Consider the following 24,406-nt stretch of genomic DNA (forward strand, 5'->3'; position numbering starts at 1 on the left):
GGCATGATGGACCCTTTAGGTCCACTTCAGGGACAGTAGGCATCTTGTTTTACATGGAGCAGAGTTGATTTACAGGACTATGTTAGTCTCCACTGCACAGCAAAGTGATGAAGTCACGTATTTCTTTCAGATTCCGTTCCCATTCTAGGTTATCGCAGTACCCTTTCGGCCTCAATCCCTTGCTCATGCCCGCTCCTTCCTGCCTATTAAAGCCTTGTGTTTTGAGCAGCTCCTCACGCTCCTTTGTGTCTGCGGTTTGGGCTGCCTGACTGCCTGATTGTAATCACTTTTTGCTCTAATAAACTTAAAATTTTTAACATGCCTCAGTTTATCTTTTAACTGTTTTGAATAAATTTCATAGGAGTGAGTCTTCACCATTGGTTACTTCCCTTTAAAATTTTTTTTTATTTATTTTTGGCTGTGCTGGGCTTTGCTGCTGAGCTCAGGCTTTCTCTAGTTGGGGTGAGTGGGGGCTACTCTCGCTGTGGTGCTGCAGGCTTCTCAGTGCAGCGGCTTCTCTGTAGAGCACAGGTTTTAGGCTCAAGGGCTCAGTAGTTGTGGGGCATGGACTTAGTTGCCCCGCGGCATGTGGGGTCTTCTTGGGCCAGGAATCCAACCAGTGTCCCCTGCATTGCAAGGCAGACTCTTAACCACTGTTCCACTCGGGAAGCTGAAAGTTACTAGATTGGTGCAAACATGATTGCAGTTTCAGACTGTAAATTTTAAATCATTATGACTAGACTCAAACACATCTTTATTAGTCGAAATAGGAACCCTTACAATCAATACATGTTTGCCAGCGAGAAATAAGTTTGTTTATTCCTGTAGTGCAAAAATCCATTCTTCGGGATCTTGAACTCTTGAAAAGCATTTTCTGCTTCCTCTTGGTTGTGGAAGTGTTTTCCCTGCAAAAAGTTACCAAGATGCTTGAAGAAGACATAGTTGGTTGGCAAGAGGTCTGGTGAGAATGGCAGATGACACAAAACTTCGCAGCCCAATTCATTCAACTTTTGAAGCACTGGTTGTATGACATGTGAGGGCGTTGTCGTGGAGAATTGGGCCCTTTCTGTTGACCGGTAGCAGCTGCAGGCATTACAGTTTTTAGTGCATCTCATGCATTTGCTGAGCATACTTCTCAGCTGTAATGGTTTAGCCAGGATTTGGATCAGACGGGCAGCAGATGACAAAATAGTGACCATGACCTTTTTTGGTGCAAGTTTGGCTTTGGGAATTGCTTTGGAGCTTCTTGGTCCAGCCACTGAGCTGGTCATTGCCGGTTGTCATACAAAATCTACCTTTTGTCACATATCACAATCTGACCGGGAAATGGTTTGTTGTTGCTGTGTAGAGTAAGAAAACGACACTTCAGAACGATGATTTTGATTTTCAGTCAGCTCATAAGGCACCCACTTACCAGGTTCTTTCACCTTTCCAATTTGCTTCGAGTGCCGAACAACAATAGAGTGGTCGGCATTGAGATCTTTGGCAGCTTCTCGTGTAGTTGTAAGAGGATCAGCTTCGATGATTGTTCTCAGTTGGTTGTTGTCAACTTTGATGGCCAGCCACTGTGCTCCCCATTTTCAAGGCTCTCATCTCCTTTGTAAAACTTATTGAACCACGACTGCTCTGTACATTTGTTAACATTCCTAGACCAAGTGAGCTGTTGATGTTGTGAGTAGTCTCTGCTGCTTTATGACCCATTCTTTTTTTTTTTTTTTTTTTATGACCCATTCTTAACTTGAATAAGAAAGTTGCTCAAATGTGCTTTTTGTCAAACATTATTTCCTTAATCTAAAATAAATATAAGTAGTAAGTCGGTAACAAAAAAGACATAAAGCGAGAAATGTTCATTAAAATGATGTATAACGTAACTGCATTTATTTGAGAATGTGTTCCAGTATCAAATGGCAAAGTTCAACAGTGCAAAACCAAAATTACTTTTTCACCAACCTAATACTTTACTACTGATGCAGCATTGTTGCTACCTTTCTGACACTTCACAGGCTCTATTTTCTTTTTTTTCTCCCTGTTCACTTTATACGTTAAAACAGAGATAGTCCCAGAAGGGAAGGCATCCCTGCGACCCTGACGCATTTGAGGTTTTCCTGGTGAACTCTGGGCACGCTGGTGGCGGCCTCACGGCTGGCGGGCTGCTGTGCTCCCAGCCGGGGCTCTGGGCGCCCGTCTGCTGAGGCGCCCAGCGCTGACCCGTGTTGCTTTCTCCTCCGCAGGACCACCAGCAGACGCTGCCACTTTGCACTTGAACAGGTCATCCACTTGGGGGCAAAAGGTACTACTTTGGGGGGATGATGGTTTTATATCTCCCTTGAGTGTTTTAGAAGCTTCCTGTAGAATTTTGTGTAAATCAGTTTCTTCAGCCGTACATTAGAAGTGAATGGAAATTCTGATAGCCGGTGTTTTTTCTATTGGGGAGGTTCAGTGTTTTCTGACAATTTCAAGTATGTAGAAATAGCACGCTTAAATTATTAACAATAAAATGATCGTACTCTGCCTCCCCATCTCAATATCACTTGTTTGTGTGCCACAATGAACAAGAAAATGGCAGGGTTGCACAGAACATGCGGTGCTGGCGTTACGCTGCAGCTGAGGAGCGGCCCCGGAGCAGGGAGCAGAGGGGTACACAGACATGCATGTCTTCTCTCTTCGCCTTTCTAAGCTTCTCAGTAATATTTGCCTTCTCGTGCTGTCTTGTTTTAAAAGTGTTGTTTCCAGAAGAAATCATTTTACAGCCTCCCCAGGTGACATGGAATTGGACCCATGCGCAAGACACCAAAAGGGATGGACAGTCTACCTCCAAGGTACTGCTTTGATATTTGTAAATAGATAATAGTTTCCTCTCAGTTTACTGGCGCATCAGAGGAGTATAGTGAGCGCAGTTCACAAATAACCCCATGTCGCAGTGAAAGTAAAACTAGTCACTGTGTGAAGTCTGTGTACCATTACATGTGGGCTAATGACAGCTGCAACAGAGTAAGCAGGGAAAAGGAAGGTAAGGATGTATCGTGTGAGCACGTAGTTTTATTTTTTTGTTTGTTCGTTTGTTTTTATTTACCTTTTAATTTTTTAATTGAAAGCTAATTGCTTTACAGAATTTTGTGGTTTTCTATCGTTTATAAACAAGAATCAGCCATAGGCACACCCATGTCCCCTGCCTCCCATCTCCCTCCCCACCCCACCCTCCCGCCTGTTGCAGGGCCCCTGTTTGAGTTCCCTGAGTCACACAGCGAATTCCCGTTGCCTGTCTGTCTTACATATGGTATTGGGAATTTCCATGTTACTCTCTCCGTACATCTCCCCTTCTCCCTCAACTCTTCCCACTGTGTCCATAGGTTCATAGCTCTTTCTCTGAAAGAGAAATTAAGGAATCAATCCCATTCACCATTGCAACAAAAAGAATTAATATCTAGGAATAAACTTACCTAAGGTGAAAACAGACCTGTATACAGAAAACTATAAGACACTGATGAAGGAAATCAGTTCAGTCCAGTTGCTCAGTCGTGTCTGACTCTTTGCGACCCCATGAACCGCAGCACACCAGGCCTCCTGTCTGTCACCAACTCCCCGACTTCACTCAAACCCATGTCCATCGAGTCAGTGATGCCATCCAACCATCTCATCCTCTGTCGTCCCCTTCTTCTCCTGCTCTCAATCTTTCCCAGCATCAGGGTCTTTTCAGATGAATCAGTTCTTCACATCAGGTGGCCAAACGATTGGAGTTTCAGCTTCAGTATCAGTCCTTCCAATGAATATTCAGGACTGATTTCCTTTAGGATGGACTGGTTGGATCTCCTTGCAGTCCAAGGGACTCTCAAGAGTCTTCTCCAACACCACAGTTCAAAAGCATAAATTCTTCAGCACTCAGCTTTATTTACAGTCCAACTCTCACATCCATACATGACCACTGGGAAAACCGTAACTTTCACTAGACGGACCTTTGTTGGCAAAGTAATGTCTCTGCTTTTGAATATGCTGTCTAGGTTGGTCATAACTTTCCTTCCAAGGAATAAGTGTCTTTTAATTTCATGGCTGCAATCACCATCTGCAGTGACTTTGGAGCCCAGAAAAATAAAGTCTGTCACTGTTTCCACCGTTTCCCTATCTATTTGCCATGAAGTGATGGGACTGGATGATGCCATGATCTTAGTTTTCTGAATGTTGAGCTTTAAGCCAACTTTTTCCACTCTCCTCTTTGTCTTTCATCAAGAGTCTCTTTAGTTCTTCTTCACTTTCCGCCATAAGGGTGGTGTCATCTGTACATCTGAGGTTATTGATATTTTTCCCGGCAATCTTGATTCCAGCTTGTGCTTCCTTCAGCCCAGCGTTTCTCATGATGTACTCTGCAGGTAAGTTAAGCAGGGTAACAATATAACGCCTTGGCGTACTCCTTTTCCTATTTGGAACCAGTCTGTGGTTCCATGTCCAGTTCTAACTGTTGCTTCCTGACCTGCATACAGATTTCTCAGGAGGCAGGTCAAGTGGTCTGGTATTCCCACCTCTTTAAGAATTTTCCACAGTTTGTTGTGATCTGAACAGTCAAAGGCTTTGGCATAGTCAATAAAGCAGAAATAGATGTTTTTCTGAAACTCTCTTGCTTTTTCAATGATCCAGCAGTTGTAGGCAATTTGATCTCTGATTCCTCTGCCTTTTCTAAAACCAGCTTAAACATGAGGAAGTTCACAGTTCACGTACTGTTGAAGCCAAGATTGGAGAATTTTGAGCATTACTTTGCTAGCGTGTGAGATGAGTGCAATTGTGCGGTAGTTTGAGCATTCTTTGGCATTGCCTTTCTTTGGGATTGGAATGAAAACTGACCTTTTCCAGTCCTGTGGCCACTGCTGAGTTTCCCAAATTTGCTTGCATATTGAGTGCAGCCCTTTCACAGCATCATCTTTTAGGATTTGAAATAGCTCAACTGGAATTCCATCACCTCCACTAGCTTTGTTCGTAGTGATGCTTCCTAAGGCCCATTGACATCACATTCCAGGATGTCTGGCTCTAGGTCAGTGATCACACCATCGTGATTATCTGGGTCGTGAAGATGTTTTTTTGAACAGTTCTTCTGTCTATTCTTGCCATCTCTTCTTAGTATCTTCTGCTTCTATTAGGTCCATACCATTTCTGTCCTTTATTGTTCCCATCTTTGCATGAAATGTTCCCTTGGTATCTCTCATTTTCTTGAAGAGATCTCTAGTCTTTCCCATTCTATTGTTTTCCTGTATTTCTGTGCATTGATCACTTAGGAAGGCTTTCTTATTTCTACTTGCTATTCTTTGGAACTCTGCATTCAGATGGGTATGTCTTTCCTTTTCTCTTTTGCCTTTAGCTTCTCTTCTTTTCAGAGCTATTTGTAAGGCCTCCTCAGACAACCACTTTGCCTTTCTGCATTTCTTTTTGTTGGTGATGGTCTTGCTCCCTGCCTCCTGTACAATGTCTTGAACCTCCATCTACAGTTCTTCAGGCACTCTGTGTGTCAGATCTAATCCCTTGAATCTACTTGTCACTTCCAGTGTATAATTGTAAGGGATTTGATTTAGGTCATACCTGAATGTCCTAGTGGTTTTCCTTACTTCTTCAATTTAAGTGTGAATTTGGCAATAAGGAGTTTGTGATCTGAGCCACAGTCAACTCCCGGTCTTATTTATGCTGACTATGTAGAGCTATAACCTAACACCATACGTAAAGATAAACTCAAAATGGATTAAAGACCTAAACATAAGACCAGAAAGTATTAAACTCTTTGTGGAGAACATAGGCAGAACACTTGATGACATAAATTGAAGCAAGATCTTCTATGACCCATCTCTTAGAGTAATGGAAATATAAACAAAAATAAACAAGTGGGACCTAATTAAACTTGAAAGCTTTTGCACAGCAAAGGAAACCACAAACAAGGTGAAAAGACAACCCTCAGAATCAGAGAAAATAATAGCAATGGAAACAAGTGTTAAATAATTAATTTCAAAAATACACAAGCAGCTCATACAACTCAATACCAGAAAAGCAAACAAGCGGATCAAAAGGTGGGAAAGGGACCCGAAGAGACATTTCTCCAAAGAAGACATACAGATGGCTAACAAGCACGTGAAAAGATGCTTAACATCAGTCATTATTAGAGAAATGCAAATCAAGACCACAATGAGATACACCTCACACCAGTCAGAATGGGCATCAGCAAAAAGTCTACAAGCAACCTAGATGCCCATCAGCAGATGAATGAATAAGAAAGCTGTGATACATATACACAATGGAGTACTACTCAGCCATTAAAAAGAATACATTTGAGTCAGTTCTAATGAGGTGGATGAAACTGGAGCCTATTATACAGAGTGAAGTAAGCCAGAAAGAAAAACACCAATACAGTATACTAACGCATATATATGGAATTTAGAAAGATGGTAACAATAACCCTGTGTACAAGACAGCAAAAGAGTCACTGATGTATAGATCAGTCTTACAGACTCTGTGGGAGAGGGAGAGGGTGGGGAGATCTGGGAGAATGGCGTTGAAACATGTATAATATCATGTATGAAACGAGTCGCCAGTCCAGGTTCGATGCACAATACTGGATGCTGGGGGCTGGTGCACTGGGACGACCCAGAGTGGGGTATGGGGAGGGAGGAGGGAGGAGGGTTCAGGATGGGGAACACAGGTATACCTGTGGCAGATTCATTTCGATATTTGGCAAAACTAATACCATATTGTAAGGTTTAAAAATAAAATTAAAAAAAAAAGTCTACAAACAGTTAATGCTGGAGAGGGGGTGGAGAAAAGAGAACACTCTTGGATTGCTGGTGGGAATGTAAAATGATGGAAGATGGTATGGAGACTCCTTAAAAAACTAGGAATAAAACCACCATATGACCCAGCAATCCCACTCCTAGGCATATATCCCGAGGAACTCAAAACTGAAAAGACACATGAATCCTAGTGTTCATTCCAGCACTGTCTACAATAGCAACAACATGGAAGCGACCTAGATGTCTGTCGAGGGATGAATGGATAAAGAAGCTGTGGTACATATACACAATGGAGTACTACTAGGCCATAGAAGGGAATGCATCTGAATCTGCTCTAATGAGGTGGATGAACCTAGAGCCTACTATACAGAGTGAAGTCAGAAAGAGAATGATAAATATCATATACTGACACACATATGGAATCTGAGGAGATGACACCGATGAATTTACTTTCAGGGCAGCAGTGGAGAAACAGACATACAGAACAGCCCTGTGGACACGGTGGGAGGGGAGGAGGGGGAAGGGGAGATGTACGGAGAGACCAACGTGGAAATTCACAATGCCATACGTGAGACAGACAGGCAACGGGAATTTGCTGTGTGACTCAGGGAACTCAAACAGAGGCCCTGCGACAGGCGGAGGGTGGGGTGGGGAGGGAGATGGGAGGCAGGGGACATGGGTGTGCCCAAGGCTGATTCTTGTTCATGTATGACAGAAAAGCACAAAAATTTTACTTCTTCTCCGATCTGGATTCCTTTTATTTGTTTTTCTTCTCTAATTGTCATATGTAGGACTATTTTGAATAATTGTGGTAAGAGCGGACACCCTTGTCTCGTTCCTGATCTTAGAGGGAGTGCTTTTAGTTTTTCACCATTGAGAATAATGTTTGCTGTGGGCTTTTCATATATAGCCTTTACCATGTTGAGGTAGGTTCCTTCTATGCCCATTTTTTGGAGCATTTTTATCATAAATGGATGCTGAATTTTGTCAAAGGCTTTTTCTGCATCTTTTGAGATGATCATATGGTTTTTATCTTTCAATTTGTTGATATGGTATATCACGCTGATTGATGTACATATATTGAAGAATCCTTGCATCCCTGGAATAAACCCAACTTGATCATGGTATGTGAGCTTTTTAATGTTTATGTTTAAAAATTCTGTTTGCTAGAATTTGTTGAGAATTTTTGCATCTATGTTCATCAATGATACTGGCCTGTAATTTTCTTTTTTTGTCTTGTCTTTACCTGGTTTTAGTATCAGGGTGATTGTGGCCTCATAGAATGAGTTTGGAAGTATTCCTTCCTCTGCAATTTTTTGCAAGAGTTTCAGAAAAATAGGCATTAGCTCTTCTCTAAATGTTTGATAGAATTGCCCTGTGAAGCCATTGGCCCTGGGCTTTTGTTTTTGGAGAGCTTTTTGATCACTGTTTCGATTTCAGTGTTTGTAATTGGGTTGTTCATAATTTCTGTTTCTCTCTGGTTCAGTCTTGGGAGGTCGATCTTCTCTACATACCTGTCCGTTTCCTCTAGGTTGTCCATTTTACTATCATATAGTTGCTCATGATACTCTCTTATGATCCTTTGTATTTCTGTTGTCTGTTATAACCTCTCCTTTTTCACTTCTAATTTTGTTGATTTCATTTTTCTCCCTTTTTTTCTTGATGAGTCTGGCTAGTGGTTTGTCAATTTTGTTAATCTTCTCAAAGAACCAGTTTTTAGTTTTATTAACCTTTGCTCCGTAGTTTTATCTTTAAGTTACATGGCTTTGTGCGCAGTGGGGCACGTCTTACATCACACACGCATAGAAGGCCCCGAGCGCTGCGCCAAGAGCGCCATTCTTTTGTGACCTCTGTGCGGGTTACAAGGGCACTTTCAATGTGCAGTCAGTATCCATAGACACGTATTATGTGCCCGGTATTGTTCTAGGCTCTACATTTTATTTTCAGGAGTAAAATAGAAGTGGTTTTATTTATCATTGTATTTCCATTAATAAGAAAAACCCTTCATGCCACAGGTTACAGCTTGTAACTTATAATTCTGTGCTGTTGCAATTTGCTTTTTTGAGCATGCTTTGACTTTATAGTAAATACAGATTTTTAAATTATATCTGATATGTATAAACCTTTTTACTACTTTGTAGCCCCTCTCCAAAAATGGAGAAATGATAGCTTTAGAACGCCTACACAACCACAAAAATTCTCTGAAGGTTTCCATTAAAATCATCTGCTCTGTAACTGGTAGTTGAACTCAGTTTTGCTCTGAAAAATAGAAAGAGGTCTTCATTGAACAAAGATGCAATGTCATCTGCAAAACTGTTTTCACCTCATTTCCTGGCACATCCCACTGCCTGATTCTCAGGAAGTATTGCTGTTGTAGTGGATCACAGTCCTGATGAGCTGAATCTTAGCACTTTAAATACAGAGCATTGTCCTGTTACAGATTAGCCAGGTTGCAGACAAAGCACCCAGCCAAGGTGGAATTGCAGGGAGTGGATTTACCTTCCCACCTAAATGATTAAAAATCAGACAGAATACGTGAAGCAGCAGGTTCAGACCTTGAGCAGTGATTCCTGAGAGAAGAAACGAGAAGCGGCCACTGTGGTCACCCCAGCTCCTACCACCAGCCTTCAGAGCCCCAGGCCAGGGAGCCCAGAGCCAGAGCCCATGTGTCTGCCTCGTGGAGGAGGCAGCGTTTTCACTAAATGGCCAGTGGTGTGTTTTGATCGACTTCAAATGGAGATGGGATTGGGAAAGACACTGCTTCTGTGAAAATACCCCCTTTTTGCCATTAGTGGACACTCATTCAGCTCTGAACTTCATATTCCAGTAAGTTATTTTGTTTTCACTGTTAAACAAAAAAAGAACACAAAAAGCCTCGCACAGAACTTCCTGGTGGTCCAGTGGTTAAGATTCTATGCTCCCAATGCAGGGGGCCCGGGCTCAGTGTTAGCTGTTAGGGAAACACACAGCCACAGTGAGACCCCACCACGTGCCTGCTAACGTGGCTACGCTCTGGGGCCAAGGGAGCCTCACTGCCCTCGCTGGTGGGAACACAGACCTGACTGGACACAGAGGAGGAGTGCCTGAGCAGGAGGTCACCGCAGCATGTGGGGCAGTGGGAGCACGTGCAAAGCAGCCTCCCTTGCAATGGCCCAACCTCAGCAAAAATCCCCGTCCATCCACAGACGGTAGGCCAGCAGTCAGTCTGTTCTCACCATGAATGTCTTCTCAGCAAGGAAGAGGGTAACGTCTGCGTACACACCACCCAAAGGGGTCTCCAGACCTGTTGCACTGTGTGGAGATGTCGGAAAGCCTGCGTCTGTGCGCTTCTGTGAATAGAACATTCTGGAAGATGCATGTCAGTCTGCAGCAGCAGGAGGGTGTATGGGGTGCTTGGGGATTGAGAAGCAGACTTGCTTTTTGTGGTGATGGGTTCACGGGTGTGCGTGTGTGTGTCCAGACCTGTGCAGTTACATGCTTTGGAGGCCCAGTCCTTACTGTGGGTCAGTTTTCCGTAAAACTGAGGTGATGCTGGGAGGGTGGATTGCTGTGATATCTTGGACTAAAATTTGATAAAAGATAAAAACTTTTCAGTGTGAAAACCTGTATAGAAATTTTACTTTGGGAATTTACACCGTGAAGGTAATCAGGTGATTGCACAAGCATACACGTGCAGAGCTGCTTATTACCACGTTGATTATAATGAGAAATTTGAAAAATAGTTCCGTTGGTCCAGGTCAGATTCAGTTTATGTTTAAAAACCAGTTTATGTGCAAAACCAGTTCCTTAGCACAATCCTGACCCAGTAGACGAGGGAGCAGCCCCAGGGCCGCCTCGTACCCAGGAGGCAGGTGAGGGTCTGCCTGGGGCCCAGTCCTTGCCGAGCTCACGGGGCCCCTTCACACATGGAGAGGACCTGGGGCCCCGGGGAGCAAGGGCCGTGCCTGCGGTCAGCCCTCACGGGTTCTCCTCGCAGATGAGCAGGCTCCACAGGAAGAGCAGACATCCTGGACTCAAGGAGAATATAGTCCTTTTTAGCAGTTTTTATTAGATATTCTGCATTTTTGTTACATCTGAAAGGGATGACCTGAGATCTGTGCAGAGAGCTGTTAATAAAACAAGCATTTGATGATGGTTTACATTCATACTTTAAACCTGCGTGAACACAAGTCTTTCTTTTTAAGCAATTTTTTTGGTGTGATTTTTTTCTAGAATAGAAGAGCTGTGAAGGACCAAACTAAGCATGCCCCAGAGGAGCACCAGGCAGGTGCCCAGGACACACCCGTGCCACGGGCCGCCACCACAGAGGCCAGCAGGCTGGGTGAGTCTGGGGCCAGGCTGGCTCCTGCAGGCCTGGAGGCAGGACGTCTGGGGCTGCTCGGGGACACACGCTCTGACCTTGATGGTGGCTGTTCTTGTCCACCTGTTAACCACAACATCTGACACCTTGGTGACACTGCACAAGTGAAATGGGGAGTGGCGAGTGGCCTGGGCTTTGGCAGTCAGCCAGCTGTCCTGGTGAGTGACGCTGATTGGGTCTTGAAGGGCCCTGCCTGCGACCCACTGACCGTCTCTCCCTGATGCAGTCAGCGGATCCCCGAAGGCAAGAGAAAAGTTTTTCAACCCCATGCTCAACGAGAACCAGAAGTTGGCGGTGAGGAGGATCCTGAGCGGAGACTGCCGCCCGATCCCCTATGTGCTCTTCGGGCCTCCGGGGACGGGGAAGACGGTGACCATCATAGAGGCCATCCTGCAGGTAGCGGCCAGGCGGTGTCGCGGGAGACGGAGCCTCGTGCTCCCGGTGTCAGGACATGTTGGTGCAGACCTTGGGATCAGGCGTGGGAAACAGCTCAGAAAGTCTCATTGGCTTTACATGTAGCAGTTTGCTGTGTGGCTGTAGGGCTGCTGAGAGCTGGTGTCCTCAGTTTAGGAAGGAGTTGCTTCATTTCAAAACGGGCAACTGCAGATGTTTCCGGTGCCTCAGTCTAGATTGAAACTGAGTTTGTGGAAAGACAGGGTGTGCTCCGTGTCCTGCATCGCTGGGGACCTGGCTTGACCCACGGGCACCCAGACCTGGTGCAAGGTTTCCCAGGGTCCCGCCCAGGCACTTTAGGGCCTGGGAGACACGATGGCAGGGCCAGGGCTCTGGCCACAACGGGTGACGTGGGCCAGGAAGCAGGGCTGTGTCCCGAGCCCTCGTTGCGGGGCTTGGAGCTGGCTGCTCACCATCTTGCCTTTACCGTCCATGTGTCTGGGGAAGGTCTTCCATGCTCTGCCGGACAGCCGGATCCTGGTGTGTGCGCCCTCCAACAGTGCGGCCGACCTTGTGTGCCTGCGGCTGCACGAGAGCCAAGTGCTGCGTCCGGGCACCATGGTCCGTGTGAATGCCACCTGCAGGTTCGAGGAGGTGAGCACCCCCCGGCCCTGTGCGCCCCGCCAGAGGACACAGGAGGGCCGCTTCCACGCTGGTGTCCAGTGGCGGCTGGGAAGCCCCAGCTCTGTGAGGCAACGACACTCCTGCTCGCCTCCTGCAGATGTGTACTTGCTTTTTGGTTCTGTTCTGTTGGTTTGCTATAAAGGTTTCCAGTTTGGTTAGCAAAAAAGATTAGAGAGCATGTGCAGTTTTGGGGAAGGATCTGCAGGATTCTCTTGTTATATTCTCAGTTCTAGCATCTGTAAGACATGGATTATGTCGATAAGAAAACTTAAGATGTTTTGATTTAAGAGAACAATCTTACACCATTATGTAGTCCAGCTAAAAAGGGGCAACAGGACAGGCTTACTGTTGAGAATTCTGTTCTGCTTTGTGATCACATCCAGTTTAAAGAATCACTCAGTAACCTTAAGGGTGGCCTGTCGCCCGCAGACCATCACAGAGGCCATCAGGCCGTACTGCAGAGACGGGGAAGACGTCTGGAAGGCCTCTCGCTTCAGGGTGCTCATCACCACGTGCAGCAGCGCGGGGCTCTTCTACCAGATAGGCTTGAGGTGGGAGCTCAGGGCTTGGGGCTTCTGGGCAGAGGCAGGGCAGCGTGCGGTGTGGGGGAGGGTTGGAGGTGCCCGGGCTCCCGGGCCGCGAGGCGGAGCCTTGCGGGCAGGACACTCGAGCAGGAGTGACCCTGGGACGTGTCTGCTGCAGAGTCGGACACTTCACGCACGTGTTTGTGGATGAAGCGGGCCAGGCCAGTGAGCCCGAGTGCCTCATCCCCCTGGGGCTGGTCTCGGACGTCAGCGGCCAGGTGAGGCCCAAGCGCCGCTGCCACCCCAGCCTCAGTCCCTGCCCCTCCACACACCAGGGGCCCGGGCAGCTCTGTCTGCCTTCCTCACCTGTGAGACACACTGAGAGTTGCCCCGTTTGTGCTGTAGATCGTCCTGGCTGGAGACCCCATGCAGCTGGGACCAGTCATCAAGTCCAGACTTGCCATGGCCTATGGGCTGAACGTCTCCATGCTGGAGAGACTGATGTCCCGACCAGCATACCTGCGTGATGAGGATGCTTTTGGGGCCTGCGGTGCCTACAACCCCTTGTTGGTGAGCTCAGACCCACTGGATCAGAGGGCCAGTCTGATCCAGTCAGACTGGATCAGAGGGGCCAACGGGGAGGTCACCTCTCTGTATCCCTGAGTCACAGCTGGGGGCAGAGGCCACCACCTAGGTGCACCTGAGGTGCCTTCAAACCCACTGTCCTGGGAACTCAGGAACTGCTTCCTGGGCCCCTTGAGGGGCTTCCTGAGGGGTCAGCCCTTCCCAGCAGCTCCAGCCCGTGACTAGGACCGCTGCAGACCGTGACGCTATGGGAAATGGGAAGGAGCTTTGTAAGTTTCCCTGGAGGAGAAGGCAGCATGTCTGCGGTCTCCTGAGGTGCCAGGTGGAGTGCGGTTCCTGGTTCTTGGCGGCTCTCTGACAGCACCGAGGCGCAGACCTTGGCATCTGCGTTTCAGGAGCCCCAACACCTAGACTCCCCCATGCACAGGCAAGAGGAGGTTCCCCTCTGGACTCGGAACAGAAAACCAGGCACAGGGACCATGGGCGATGGTCAGGGCAAGGCCTGGGCTCTGCTCCCCATTCCAGGCCCTTTCTGCCAGAGGGCGGGGCGGGCAGGTGGGCACAGGTGGCCGAGGTGGCGGGCAGGGGTCCAGGCTAGCGCAGCGGGCCCAGCCTGGCTGAGGCAGAAGTCGTGCTGCTGAGTCGGGTTTTGGGTTTTGACAAGAGTCTCAGAGGCTGCACCGTCATGATGACTGAGTAGAAGTGTGTCAGCAGGAGGGTCCCGGGCCTCTGGCCTTCCCAGCCCAGGAAGAGGAAAGGTGGAGAGAACTTGCTGGACAGTTGAGGCAGGAAACACAGTTGTCCTTGCCTCGTGTCCTGGTGCTCCATCCCCAGTGGCTCTCAACAAGGTCCTGGCCGGCCTCAGAGACCCAGCACCCACCGCAGCAGATCCAAGACGAGGCTCCCATGGCCTGGATCAGGGTGCAGCTTGGAGGCATCCTGCAGCCCCACAGGGGCCCTGTCTCCTGATGGAGGTGTCCTGAGCGCCTCTGAGGCAGGAGGAGCTGACGGGGCGGTGGGCGCAGGGGCAGGGGGCGCGGGCGCAGGGCCCTGCTCCCCGGCAGCAGCTGCAGGGCACCCGCAGGCTCTGGCCCAGGCCCTGCCCCACCTCCCCCATAGGTGACAAAGCTCGTGAAGAACTACAGGTCGCACTCGGCCCTGCTGGCCCTGCCGTCCAGACTGTTCTACCACCGAGAGCTGGAGGTGTGCGCGGACCCCACCGTGGTGGCCTCCCTGCTTGGCTGGGAGAAGCTGCCCAGGAAGGGCTTCCCCCTCATCTTCCACGGAGTGCGGGTGAGCTTCGGGCCAGCTCAGCAGGAGAGTGTACGCATGTCTGTGCGTGGGTCTTGTTGAATCCAGCCGTCACCAGGCGTTTCCTGAGAGCCTGTGGTAGGCTGGTCCCTCCTGCTGCTGCTGCTGCTGGCGGCGGTGTTCAGTCACTAAGTTGTGTCTGACTCTTTGACCCCATGGACTGCAGCGCTCCCAGTAAGGGGGGCATCCTGAAGGAGGGAGCAAGGGCCACAGTAAGCTTATTCATGACAAAATCTGTGTGGAAGGAATTTGCCAACATGCAGAAGGTTGTGTAGAAGGAAACTGAGACTAAAGCCCAGCGGGTGCCCTGCCACGGAGCTGTGCACGTGGAGCTCCGGGGTGTGAAAAGCGCAGGCCTGAATGGTGCCTTACTTTTTGATGAATACTCTTGTTTACTGAGCTTTATTTACGTAGGCTGTGCTGGGTCTTCATTGCTCTGAATGAGCTTTCTCTAGTTGCGGCGACTGGAGGCTGCTCTCCGCTTGTGGTGTACAGGCTTCTGACCGTTAGGACTTCTCTTGTCAAGAAAATGACATTTCTGATGGATCAGCTATTCTCTTATCTTCCTGGTGACTCAGGGCAACGAAGCTCGAGAGGGACGAAGCCCGTCGTGGTTCAACCCTGCCGAGGCCGTGCAGGTCATGCGCTACTGCTGCATGCTGGCCAGGAGCGTCTCCAGCCAGGTGTCCGCCCGCGACATTGGCGTCATCACGCCCTACCGGAAGCAGGTGTGGGCTGCTCCAGGTCCTCTGCACAGTCGTGTCTGTGGGGTCCCGGCCTCTCTGCCACTCCCCCCTCTATCTGCACAGCTGCTGCTCCTGTGCCCCAGACGCGGTGGGCACACGCCTCAAGAAGGCCTGTCCTCTGGGCGCGCAGGAGCGGCCCCTAGTCCCTGTCCTCCAGCCTCGTCTCCTGACGAGAGCCAAGCCTCTGTCCAGCTTGGCTGGACACCCAGCCAAGGGTGTCTCTCCAGAGGGGAGATCTCGACACCCCTCTGCCACAGGCCCCCACCTGGTCCTGCCCTGCCTGCAGCAACGTCTCCCCAGCCCCCTTCCTTCTGGCTTCCCTGTGGTGGCCGCTCGGGCCCCTGGGGGGGGGTCCCCTGAGGGGCTCTCCCCCCACCCTGGGAGGCACCCTGGAGCCCCCCCACTGTTGGCAGCGCAAGATGCCCTCGTGTCTCACGCAAAACCCCACTCCTGGCAGCACCCACCGGCGCACCCCCATCTGAGATCAGGGCGTGTGCTATGAGCAACTTAGAGGTTATGAAACGTGATTAGGAGTTGAGAGGCCCTGATGCTCACTGGTTAGTATTTGGCTCTTGCTGTTAATATGTAAAGAAGTGGTCAGATTTGTGAAATTTTATCTTTGATCTTATCTCTTTCAAAGGTAGAGAAAATCAAAATTCTTCTGCGAAACGTTGATCTGATGGATATAAAGGTTGGATCCGTGGAGGAGTTCCAAGGGCAGGAGTACCTGGTCGTCATCATCTCCACTGTAGGCGCCTGCCCGGACCCGCACGGCCCTCGAGTACTCACTGCAGGGCGCTCTCATCTCCCAGGCCCGCACGGCCCCCCGAGTACTCACTGCAGGGCGCTCTCATCTCCACTGTAGGCGCCTGCCCAGGCCCGCACGGCCCTCGAGTACTCACTGCAGGGCGCTCTCATCTCCCAGGCCCGCACGGCCCCCCGAGTACTCACTGCAGGGCGCTCTCATCTCCACTGTAGGCGCCTGCCCGGACCCGCACGGGCCCTCGAGTACTCACTGCAGGGCGCTCTCATCTCCACTGTAGGCGCCTGCCCAGACCCGCACGGCCCCCCGAGTACTCACTGCAGGGCGTTCTCATCTCCACTGTAGGCGCCTGCCCGGACCCGCACGGGCCCTCGAGTACTCACTGCAGGGCGCTCTCATCTCCACTGTAGGCGCCTGCCCGGACCCGCACGGCCCCCCGAGTACTCACTGCAGGGCGCTCTCATCTCCACTGTAGGCGCCTGCCCAGGCCCGCACGGCCCTCGAGTACTCACTGCAGGGCGCTCTCATCTCCACTGTAGGCGCCTGCCCGGACCCGCACGGGCCCTCGAGTACTCACTGCAGGGCGCTCTCATCTCCACTATAGGCGCCTGCCCGGACCCGCACGGGCCCTCGAGTACTCACTGCAGGGCGTTCTCATCTCCACTGTAGGCGCCTGCCCAGGCCCGCACGGCCCTCGAGTACTCACTGCAGGGCGTTCTCATCTCCACTGTAGGCGCCTGCCCAGGCCCGCACGGGCCCTCGAGTACTCACTGCAGGGCGCTCTCATCTCCACTGTAGGTGCCTGCCCAGGCCCGCACGGGCCCCTCGAGTACTCACTGCAGGGCGCTCTCATCTCCACTGTAGGCGCCTGCCCAGGCCCGCACGGGCCCCTCGAGTACTCACTGCAGGGCGTTCTTTACAGAGTCCCAGGAAGAAGTGCTTGGGGAGAAGGCAATGGCACCCCACTCCAGTACTCTTGCCTGGAGAGTCCCAGGGACGGAGGAGCCTGGTGCGCTGCAGTCCATGGGGTCGCTAGGAGTCGGACACGACTGAGCGACTTCACTTTCACTTTTCACTTTCCTGCATTGGAGAAGGAAATGGCAACCCACTCCAGTACTCTTGCCTGGAGAGTCCCAGGGACAGGGCAGCCTGTGGGCTGCCGTCTATGGGGTCACACAGAGTCGGACACCACTGATGTGACTTAGCAGCAGCAGCAGGAGGAAGTGCTTAAATTTGGAGAAGGGAGCCAGGAATGGAGACGAGGGGGAGGCGGGATCAGAAAGAAGGCAGCTGGGCTCCGAGGAGTCTGTTGTTCTTTTAAAAATTCCCACAGTGACCAGTGCATTGCTATTAACTGCAGGCAGATTAGGGAGTTCAGGCAGGAGAAGAAGCAGCGTTTCTTGAAACCCACATGTGAGGTCACCCCTGGGGAGTACACAGTGCGGTGAGGCCTGTTCCCCTCGCACTACAAAATGAAGACACACTGACGTGTAACGTTTTTAAATGCTTTTATATATCGAATTCCTTTGCACACCAAAAATTTTTAAATACTGTTTTTATTCATCTGTTTTGTAGGTGCGGTCAAATGAAGATAGATTTGAAGATGATAGATATTTTTTGGGATTCTTGTCCAACTCAAAAAGATTTAACGTTGCAATCACCAGACCCAAAGCCTTGCTGATCGTGCTGGGAAACCCTCATGTCCTTGTCAGAGTGAGTCATGGCCGGGGGCTCAGGCAGCGGGTCCTGGGGCGCAGGACGGCTGTGAGAACCAGCCCGCTCCCTAATGTGTCGGCAGGACCCGTGCTTCGGGGCTTTGCTAGAGTACAGCATCACCAACGGCGTCTACACGGGGTGCGACCTGCCACCTGAGCTGCAGCCGCTGCAGAAGTGAGCGCCACGTCTCCTGGCGGACGGACTCCGGCCCTGCCCCCTGGGCTGCAGCAGCCACCCTCCGTCTGGTCCTGGGGTGACAGATGCGTCCCTTTCCCTTGCACAGCTTCATAAGAAACTTCAGTGCCCCTCGTAAAGCCACCTTGGGAAGCGGAGCGGCCGCCAGCCCCTCCCCAGTGGTCCCGTGGGCACCTGAGCCCCCACGGGGAGCCCCACCCACTGGCCCCTGCCTCTCCGCGTCTGCAGCCGTGCCTGGGTGTGTGGCCGCCCCTCCCTGCCCAGCAGAACCCTGTTGAAAAAGGGCGGCCAGAGGCCAGCTCCACCCCGGAGGGGTGCTGTCTGGGACTCAGGCTGCCTGGACTCCAGCCTTGGCTGCGGGTGTGGGGCCCCTGGTCTGACACCCGCTCCCCCTGCGGGCAACTCCACACCTGCCTGCCCCTGTCCTGGGCAGCCCTGCAGTTGTCACCAAAATAAACACTCGAATGGGATACCTGTGAGGCGTGTGCCTCAGATTTGTAGGTGTTGGGGGATGGCCAGGCTTTCACGTGTCCTTCAGGCCCTTGAGCCACTTCCCCATCCTGTGCCAGCTCTGCCCGGAGGCAGGCTCGTTGGGCAGGGGGCGCAGGCATCTTGCCCACCCACATCCTGGTGCAGCTAGGCAGGGCCACGGAGACCTTCCCGTGAATTCTGCAAAGGTGGAGTGTGGAGTCTGGCAGGAGGGACAAGGCAGGGAATGTCCATAGCGGAGTTCCCGCAGCCGTCCCAGGATCCTGGTGCACACACCCTGTGACGGCCGCTGCTACCCCCAGTCCCAGAGGGGCCTGTCCCATGTTGACAGCTATGAGCACAGGAAGTGCCCTCACCCCAGCTCACAGGTGGGAAGTTGAGGTCCTGGTGGGCCAGCCTGGTTCCCACTGGGGCCCCAGTGGTGGCGCAGGTAAGAACGCACCTGCCAATGCAGGAGACACGGGTTTGATCTGCGACCTGGGAAGACAGCGCATGCTGTGAAGAACCTAGCCCTGCGCCCCCGCTGTTCAGCCCACGCCCTAGAGCCCACACGGCCTAGAGCCCGCATTCCCCAAAAGGAGCCGCTGCAGCGAGAAGCCTGAGCACTGCAGCTGGAGAGAAGTCCGTGCACAGCACTGAAGACCCAGGGCAACCAAAAATTCATTTAAAAAGCTGCTCATCCCCAGCATGTTGTAAATGTTACCTTTTCATGGCAGCCTTTTCAGTGTCTCCAACAGAATCAGAAAGCCATTGTGATTTGACGCTCACTTTTGTCCAATTGACAAAGACCTCGGCCAGCTGTCTTTTCACAGCTGGAAGCGTCGCGTTGTTTCTGCCTCCACAGAACCGCACCCCAGTGCAGACGGGGCTCAGTTGAAAGTCGAGGCCATCGCAGAGGGTCTGTTCTTCCTGGGCACGCGGCGGGCTGGGACCGGCCAAGCCCTCTGCCAACACAGTGCTGCCGGGTTTGAGTGCTGCAGCTCACGGATCCACTTCCTCCAAAGATGCTGTGCCCCCACCCCTGGCAGTGGCTGCCTCTTGCCAGAGTGAGGGGTGCTGACCAGGGCAGAGCTCCCAGCCCACCTGCCACCCAAGTTCAGGTTGAAGTGGCCCTCTGCTGCATGGTGCGTGGAGACGGGTGTGGTTTCAGCAGCGTGACTCGGCCTGGCCTGTCCTGCCCAGCATCCTCTGCTGCTCCAGACGAGGGCAGTCAGTCCCCTGCATATGGACAAGCTCTGTTCTGAGAGCTGTACGTGAGTTGAACGATGTTTGCCTAGGTACCCAGCTCACACAGTTGACCGTGTAGTACTGTACTGTAATAGGTTTATAATACTTTTCATACAAATAGTGTATAAAAAACAGCGTGACAGCCAGCATGCAGGGACTGGCACCGCATGAACAGGCAGGAAGAGTCACCCATGAGGAGGAGGTCGAGGCACAAGATGCTGAGCTGAAGGAGTGTCAGCCACCGGAGACAAGTCGCAGTTTCACTCGTATCTGATGTCGATGGCACAGGTTCTGGTTCCATGCTGGATTAAATTCTATTGCCTTGAAAAAACCATGCAGTGCTGTCTGGGTCATAGCTGTTTTTATCGTCGTAGATGACACAGCAGCCCTGCATCGCATTCTGAACGGCGCTACAAACGAGCAGCGCCGCCTCCAGCAGAGCGTCCTCTGCCATTTCCTGCAGGCAGACTCTCCCCGGTTCGTCAGTTCCTCTTCCTCCTGCCTCTCCCCCTCCTTTCTCGGCCTCAGTTCCCTCAGGTCTTCGTTAGTGAGGCCCCCAAGTTGCACAGCAAGGAGTTGAGTGACGTCATCCTCCTGCAGATCCAGCTCTGGCGTCTCTGAGGGTCACTGAGCTGCTGAAGATCTCTGGACTCCTGATCCACCTTCTCAAATCCACAAAAATCGTGAACTACAGGCAAAGGTTCTTTCAAACCCCAGTCACGGTAATGGCTGTAACCTCATGCCAAGCAGAGTCAGTGTTCTTTATGGCCTTGGAGATGTCATCCTTCCAGAATTGTCACAGGTTGTTCCTGATTCATCAGTTGCCTTTACTTCCTGATGAAAAGTGTGACGTAAGTAATATTTCTTGAAAGGCAGTAAAAGCCTCCCTGGTCCGTAGGGTGGACGAGTGACATGCACCGCTTCGACGCTGGGGTGACCGTTGCCCGTGAGCCGGGGTGGCCCGGGGCACTGTCGGCAGCGAAGGTTGGATGGGGCGCCCTCCTCCACGCGGTGTCTCTGCTTCTGGGATAAAGTAGGAAAACCAGTCCTGGCAAACAGGCTGTGACCAGGCTTTGGGGTTACTTTTCACACAACAGGAAAAGAGCCCGCAGCTATGTTTTTCAGGGTTCGTGGGCTCTCTGAGTGGTAAATTAAGAGAGGCTTCAGCTTCATGTTACTGGAAGCATTGCCACCAACCCGCGGAGTCAGCCTGTACTTGGCTTCGTTATAGGCTGCCATCAGCTTTTCCTCCTTCCCGATGTAACTTCAGCCTGGCATCCTCTTCCGGTACAGTCCTGTCTCATCCAGTTTAAAAGCCTGCTCTGGTAAATACGCCCCTTCATCAATAATTTCTCAAAGCAGGTCAGGAAATTCCCAGCAGCCACCATATCTCACCCACTTTACGTTGTGAAGGTTGATGCTGGCTCTAGCCTTGAGCCCGTGAAATCAGCCATGGCTGGCATTACAGGATGTACCCTGTGATTCTCCCCTGTGGGTCTTCAGATCTTCACACGGGCTTTTAGCTCTCTCTTAAATCAGCATGAAGCCGAGCGGGGCTAGACGCGGGTGCTGGTCCTGCAGCCGCACGCGGAGAAGCTTCTCCGTCTCCTCCGTCGCTTTCCCACGCCTCTGCAGTGTTACGCTCAGCACGGTGTGCACAGCAGACCTCCACACGCCCCATGAGCTTGTCTTGCTCTTGAGAGTCGTGCCGATGGCGGAACGGTTATGAGAGCGAGCGACGGCGACCATGCTTTCACCTTGCCCCACTCTCAGTCATTCCCACTTTCGTTTCCATCAGTATTTCTTGGCACTTCTTAGCAGTACTGGCTACATCACCACTGTTTTTCCACTTGCTTCTGGATATCCTGGCCTTGAAATAAAGATGCACCGCTGTACTCCACACAGTCCTGCAGAGTGAGGTGCACAGAAGCACAAGCACTGGGAGAGGAGGCACGCAGGGGTGTGTGCCAGACGTGAGCCAAAGGGGCTGGACGTGCGCACACGAGCCCACGGCTGTGAGCGCTCACCACTTGAAGGCTCCTGTATAGGGGACGCTCCTGTATCTGCTGTGCACCGAGGGCCTCGTTTGTCCCAATCTGTGAGACTATGAACCTGAATCTGGGAACCAGAACTTCCTCTGTGTTCTCAGATCATTAGCTGTGTGCTCCGCACAACACGCAGACATCGCAGCTTTCATAACAACGTGGGAGTAAAGCTGACTTGGAAACACACTGTTAACAAGCCACCTGCCTTCCTGGGAGAGCACTACTCAGGGCCAGGACTAGACAGCATTCAGAGTCATGCTTTTCCTATTTTTCATCTTCGTTGATAACAAGAACTGATAAAACATCACGTAAATAGAGATGAGAACGTCTTGCTGTAGCAACATCCGTCAATTTCCCAAAGTCTTTCATGTGTCAAAAGCCACATGTTAATGTATTGGAGAAGAAATGACCACCCACTCCAGTATTCTTGCCTGGGAAATCCTGTGGATAGAGGAGCCTGGCCAGCCACTACCCATGGGGTCACAAAGAGTCGGACAAGACTGAGCACACACACAGAAGGCACAGTCAGCCCTGTGCTGTGCTTAGTCGTCCAGTCGTGTCGACTCTTCAGACCCCATGGGTCGTCAGCACTGTGTGTGTGAATGTCTCGGTGTCTAAAGGTATCGTCGTGGGAAAGGGCAGTCTGCCCCCTGCAACGCCGTCCCACCCCAGAGGCTGGGTTTGGGAAGGCCGGCCCCCCACTCTGGGCCAGATGGGCCTGGGAAGGGCGCAGACCCTGTTATCCATCTCTATCCAAGCGGGGGTGGGCGGGGAACTCAGAGCCCCGGTCTGGGCGTCACCTCCACACCCAGGTCTTCTGAGATGACAGCATGGGAGGGGCTGCTGCCACGCGGGTGCAGGCATGGGGCCGCCGGCTCCAGCTGTGCCCTCTGTCCCATGGGAAGGCGTGGGCCAGCTTTTCCACAGCGCCCACTGGGTCCCGTCACTCACCCACTGTGCTCCAGTGGCAACTCTGCCACAGGCCATGGCCACATGCCCACTCAGAGCCTGTGAGGTCAGTGCTCGCTGCACCAGGCTGACTATAAAATAAGCCAGAGCCGCTTCCCTGGTGGCTCAGTGGTTGAGGCTCTTCCTACCAAAGCAGGGGACACAGGTTCAACCCCTGGTTCAGGAGGATCCCACAGGCCACGCAGCAACTGAGCCCACGCTCTAGAAAAGCTGCTGCAACTAGAAAGGACCCCCATGCAGCAATGAAGACCCAGTACAGACCTAAATAAAGAATAAGATACACCAGAGACTGGAGCCCTTTACAGTGGGACTGCTAGGATGTGTCCAGGAAGCAGCTGCAGAACCAGCAGGACATTGCAGGAGACACGGATGATGTGCCCTGGTCACCAACAGGGCGGCCCGACTCAGTGTAGACTTCACTCTCCCCACCCTGCACATGTACAGGGAAGAGGGAAGGCCGTGACTAAGTCGTCATGGGGAAAGGACGGCGCGGGGACCTGCCAACCTCTGGATCCTGCAGAGCCAGTCCAGAAAGTGTGCTGCTGTGGGGAAGGGCCAGCCCCTGATGGAGGTCTCAGGCTTGGGGGGGGGGTGGGGGCGCGTTATTTGAAAGCAGGCAGCCCAGCTCCCTCAGTGAGCAGCAGACAAGTAAATGACTTGGAATCCAGGGGCAGGCGTCATTTGGGAACATTCGTAGATCTTTAAAAGCACAGGCACATAAAGGTTTTGTGTTTTGTTTGTTTTTAAAAAGTGTGAAGTTAAGGCTTGTATAGGATAAACCCCCTCTCTGAACCTCTGGACAGAGAGTAGGGGATTACCTCACCGCAGTGACCCAAGGCCTGCAAATACTGGTGCTCATAACATGCTTGGGTGAATTACTGAATGAGGTTGAAACTCCAACTGTGCTACGTATTTTACAAAGACCACGCGTACATCCTCACAATGGCCTGGGTTCCTGCCATGAAGGAGTGAAGTGAAAAGCGAGTCTCGCAGGCAGTGGGCATGGAGGTGCAGCTGGGCTCTGCCGGAAAGACCTAACCCAGGAGGTTGTGCAGGAGGGGTGCCTGAGGGTGGGTACCGCGGGGTCCGAGTGGAAGGGAAGAAGGTCAGGAAGGTGGCAGGGACCCCTGAGCCTGTGCCCGGAGGCCGGTCTGGAGAACGCCTTTGACAGTGGCAAAGGGACGGGGTGATAGAGTGGTAGGGTGATAGGGGCCGGGCTGGAGAGGCCTTGGGGCCACGTGGAGGTGTCGCGAGGGGAAAGGGGACGCCCACCTGGGCCATGGGTCGGGGTGTGGGCGACGGGGACGCCGGCTGCAGTGGAGGGGCCATGAGGAGGCGCCCCGCGCCGGCACCCCTCCTCTGTGTCCGTAACACCCCGGGTGGGTGGGGGCCTAAGCGCCGACCGTGGCGGCCAGGCATCGGTAGGGAGCGGAGAGGGACTGCGGGAGGCGGAAGGCGGGCGGCGAACCCCTCTCCGCCGGTCGGGCGGCTCCGGGACGCGGGGCTGGAAGAGGGGGGCCTGGGACGCCGCAGGTCTTCCCGCGTTTCCTCCGCGTGCCGCCGCCCCCGCGCCCCGGGAGAGGGAAGCCACCCCACCCGCTCGGCCTTTCCGTCTTTCCCACCCTGAGGAGGCGGAGGGAC

General features: G+C 51.9%; 1 protein-coding gene across 5 annotated transcripts in view; it reads left to right on the plus strand.

The window, feature by feature from the left end:
- Nucleotides 1-23,299, plus strand: part of MOV10L1 (Mov10 like RNA helicase 1) — a 67,977-nt gene extending 44,678 nt beyond the window's left edge. For 2 of the 5 annotated variants that reach the window (XM_070790622.1, XM_070790623.1), the window contains exons 3-15: nt 2,232-2,290; nt 2,751-2,819; nt 10,971-11,079; nt 11,345-11,514; nt 12,019-12,165; nt 12,625-12,746; nt 12,898-12,997; nt 13,125-13,289; nt 14,424-14,597; nt 15,194-15,343; nt 16,002-16,109; nt 17,700-17,837; nt 17,923-23,299. In XM_070790622.1, the coding sequence (XP_070646723.1) occupies nt 2,232-2,290; nt 2,751-2,819; nt 10,971-11,079; nt 11,345-11,514; nt 12,019-12,165; nt 12,625-12,746; nt 12,898-12,997; nt 13,125-13,289; nt 14,424-14,597; nt 15,194-15,343; nt 16,002-16,109; nt 17,700-17,837; nt 17,923-18,018 (1,607 nt within the window). In that variant the 3' untranslated portion in view covers nt 18,019-23,299. Of the gene's footprint in view, nt 1-2,231; nt 2,291-2,721; nt 2,820-10,970; nt 11,080-11,344; nt 11,515-12,018; nt 12,166-12,624; nt 12,747-12,897; nt 12,998-13,124; nt 13,290-14,423; nt 14,598-15,193; nt 15,344-16,001; nt 16,110-17,699; nt 17,838-17,922 lie in introns of all 5 variants that reach the window. The other 3 variants (XM_070790619.1, XM_070790621.1, XM_070790620.1) reach the window with 3 other exon arrangements.
- The last annotated feature ends 1,107 nt before the right edge of the window (nt 23,300-24,406 follow it).

The sequence above is a fragment of the Bos indicus genome, chromosome 5 (assembly GCF_029378745.1).
Source record: "Bos indicus isolate NIAB-ARS_2022 breed Sahiwal x Tharparkar chromosome 5, NIAB-ARS_B.indTharparkar_mat_pri_1.0, whole genome shotgun sequence".
NCBI lineage: Eukaryota > Metazoa > Chordata > Mammalia > Artiodactyla > Bovidae > Bos > Bos indicus.